At 36.5% G+C, this 2577-nt stretch overlaps 1 protein-coding gene across 1 annotated transcript in view; it reads left to right on the top strand.

Moving 5' to 3' along the window:
• LOC107712343 (elongation of very long chain fatty acids protein 5-like) overlaps nt 1–2577 on the top strand; it is a 17514-nt gene that overhangs the window by 7561 nt on the left and 7376 nt on the right. Inside the window, exons 2-3 of the mRNA XM_016517569.1 lie at nt 1405–1469; nt 2057–2244. Of these exons, the coding sequence (XP_016373055.1) occupies nt 1412–1469; nt 2057–2244 (246 nt within the window). The 5' untranslated portion in view covers nt 1405–1411. The remainder of the gene's footprint in view (nt 1–1404; nt 1470–2056; nt 2245–2577) is intronic.

The raw sequence follows: 2577 nt of genomic DNA, 5'->3' as shown, positions 1-2577 counted from the left end.
TGTGTGTGTGTGTGTGTGTGTGTGTGTGTGTGTGAGCGAGCGTATTCTCCATTGTGGGTGTGTTTTAGTGTCAGCCATGCATTTCAGGTTTGCTTAGACCCTAAAAGCATAGAACCTTAAAGGCCTCAAAGCGCTTGAACCCCGGTAATTGCTTGCATTTCTAATATCTGTGTGTGTGTGTGTGTGTGTGTGAGCGAGCGTATTCTCCATTGTGGGTGTGTTTTAGTGTCAGCCATGCATTTCAGGTTTGCTTAGACCCTAAAAGCATAGAACCTTAAAGGCCTCAAAGCGCTTGAACCCCGGTAATTGCTTGCAGCTATTTCTAATATAATTTTCATTTCATTTTATATTATATTAAGCAATCATTGTATAATTAATATCAAGCTTTTATTACTTATTGTTATACATTTAGACTTTTTGTCAACCTTTTTTTAATTGTATGTTGGTTTATGAGTGTATTATGTCCAAATTGCAATCATAGTCATGCACATTTACAAACGTTCATAATGAATATGTGGTAATACCCTTTTAGTTTGGTTGTCATGAGATGTAGCCTACCATTTTCAAATATCATCATATCTTGAACCCCGGTAATTGCTTGCAGCTATTTCTAATATAATTTTCATTTCATTTTATATTATATTAAGCAATCATTGTATAATTAATATCAAGCTTTTATTACTTATTGTTATACATTTAGACTTTTTGTCAACCTTTTTTTAATTGTATGTTGGTTTATGAGTGTATTATATGTCCAAATTGCAATCATAGTCATGCACATTTACAAACGTTCATAATGAATACGTGGTAATACCCTTTTAGTTTGCCATATTGGTTGTCATGAGATGTAGCCTACCATTTTCAAATATCATCATATTTAGATGAAAAGCTGTCAAGAGCATGTCACATTTCACCCCAAAAACAAAATAAATATAAGCCTATTTCTTGGATATTATTATTATTATTGACAATGAAGTATATCTCATCTTTCCCACATAAGCTTTTACACTTTTTTTTTACACTGCTTTAATAAACACCTCCAGCGTTAGGCCTGCTTGAGGGTGTGGAGAAACTATGTCTCATAATAATCTAAGGTTCTCTGTGTTTATGTATTCTCGTCTTTAGTCCTGATAACAAAAAAAGGTTTTCTGGATTATAAGCACTATGTCTTGACTTTTACTGAGCTTCAAGAGAATTTAACCTGATGGATGGTAGCCCTTGCTGTAGGCAGCCATTTTTATCGCTGTGATCAATAAGTGTTCCAACAAGGATTTATAAGGTTAACTTGGGTTGCCCTTTTTAAACAGTTTTATTATGTTGTAGGACTTTCACAGTATGTATATTTGCTCTGACTCTGTGCTTGTGTAAACAGCTGAAGTAATCTTCATATGATTTCTCCCGAAGGTTGAAGATGGAGACGTTTAATCACAGAGTTAACACTTATATTGACTCTTGGATGGGACCCAGGGGTAAGACCAAGACTCCTTTTTACACGTCTTCAGTTCTCTTTCTTGCTGTTGTGTTCCTATATGGCAAACGTCTGAGCAAACTTTACAGGTTTAGCAAATAGAACGTATTCTCACTTTATTTTCATAGCTAAAACAATATTATTGCATGCTGATGATTTTAATCTGTGTCACATCACGTCTTATGCAGCAACGCAAGCGGTTGAAACAAGAATCTGTCCAACTGGCAAAAAAATGCTCCATTATCCATTAAATAATGATTGTTTGATCCAAAAAGTGCTCATTGTATCAACCCAGTTGTCATCTTGGAAACATGGTCTCCAGACTCATTAAAAAATATATATATTAATAAAAGTTTCCAATCAGAATGGAAGCAACTGCAATTTCAGCTTGCGCTGTGAGTAGGCAAAGCAGTGCCCGGCTTTGTGAAAGAAAAAAAATCTGCATTATAAAATTCAACTTTTGATTGGATGAGCCATATTTAAAGCTGTTTTTTTTTTTATTCAGAGGAACAACTGTGACTATTTATTAATTGAACATGCTAATGGCGTTGCATATGCGTGAGGGTGGTTGTGCTCTATCATTTGCAGATCCTCGGGTTAGAGGATGGCTTCTACTGGACAACTACATCCCCACTTTTGCCTTCACTGTCATGTACCTTCTGATTGTGTGGATGGGACCAAAATACATGAAGAATAGACAGCCATACTCCTGCAGAGCACTGCTAGTGCCATATAACCTCGGCCTGACGCTTCTCTCCTTCTACATGTTCTATGAGGTGGGCTCGTCATATGTGTAAGATATGTCTATTTGAAGAGGTCATATCATTACAAAAATGAGTGAAAATTCAAAATATGTAACAAAAAAACAAACAAACACTACTTTCTAAAATTTATTTGTCATCCTTCTGATTTGGAGATAATTTTTTTAAAGGGGTCCAATATTTACACTAAAGCTAGCAGGCGGCTATGGTAAGGGGCATGACATATACCGACCAGGCGCTGAGTGCTGCCAATCACAACACACACTAGCCCAGCTGACCAATCACAACACACACTGGCCCAGCTGACCAATCACAACACACACTGGCCCAGCTGACCAATCACAACAC

The sequence above is a fragment of the Sinocyclocheilus rhinocerous genome, unplaced genomic scaffold, assembly GCF_001515625.1.
Source record: "Sinocyclocheilus rhinocerous isolate Xijiao unplaced genomic scaffold, SAMN03320098_v1.1 scaffold358, whole genome shotgun sequence".
Lineage (NCBI taxonomy): Eukaryota > Metazoa > Chordata > Actinopteri > Cypriniformes > Cyprinidae > Sinocyclocheilus > Sinocyclocheilus rhinocerous.
The sequence above is the reverse complement of the archived record's forward strand: the minus strand, read 5'-3'. Positions and strand labels throughout refer to the sequence as shown.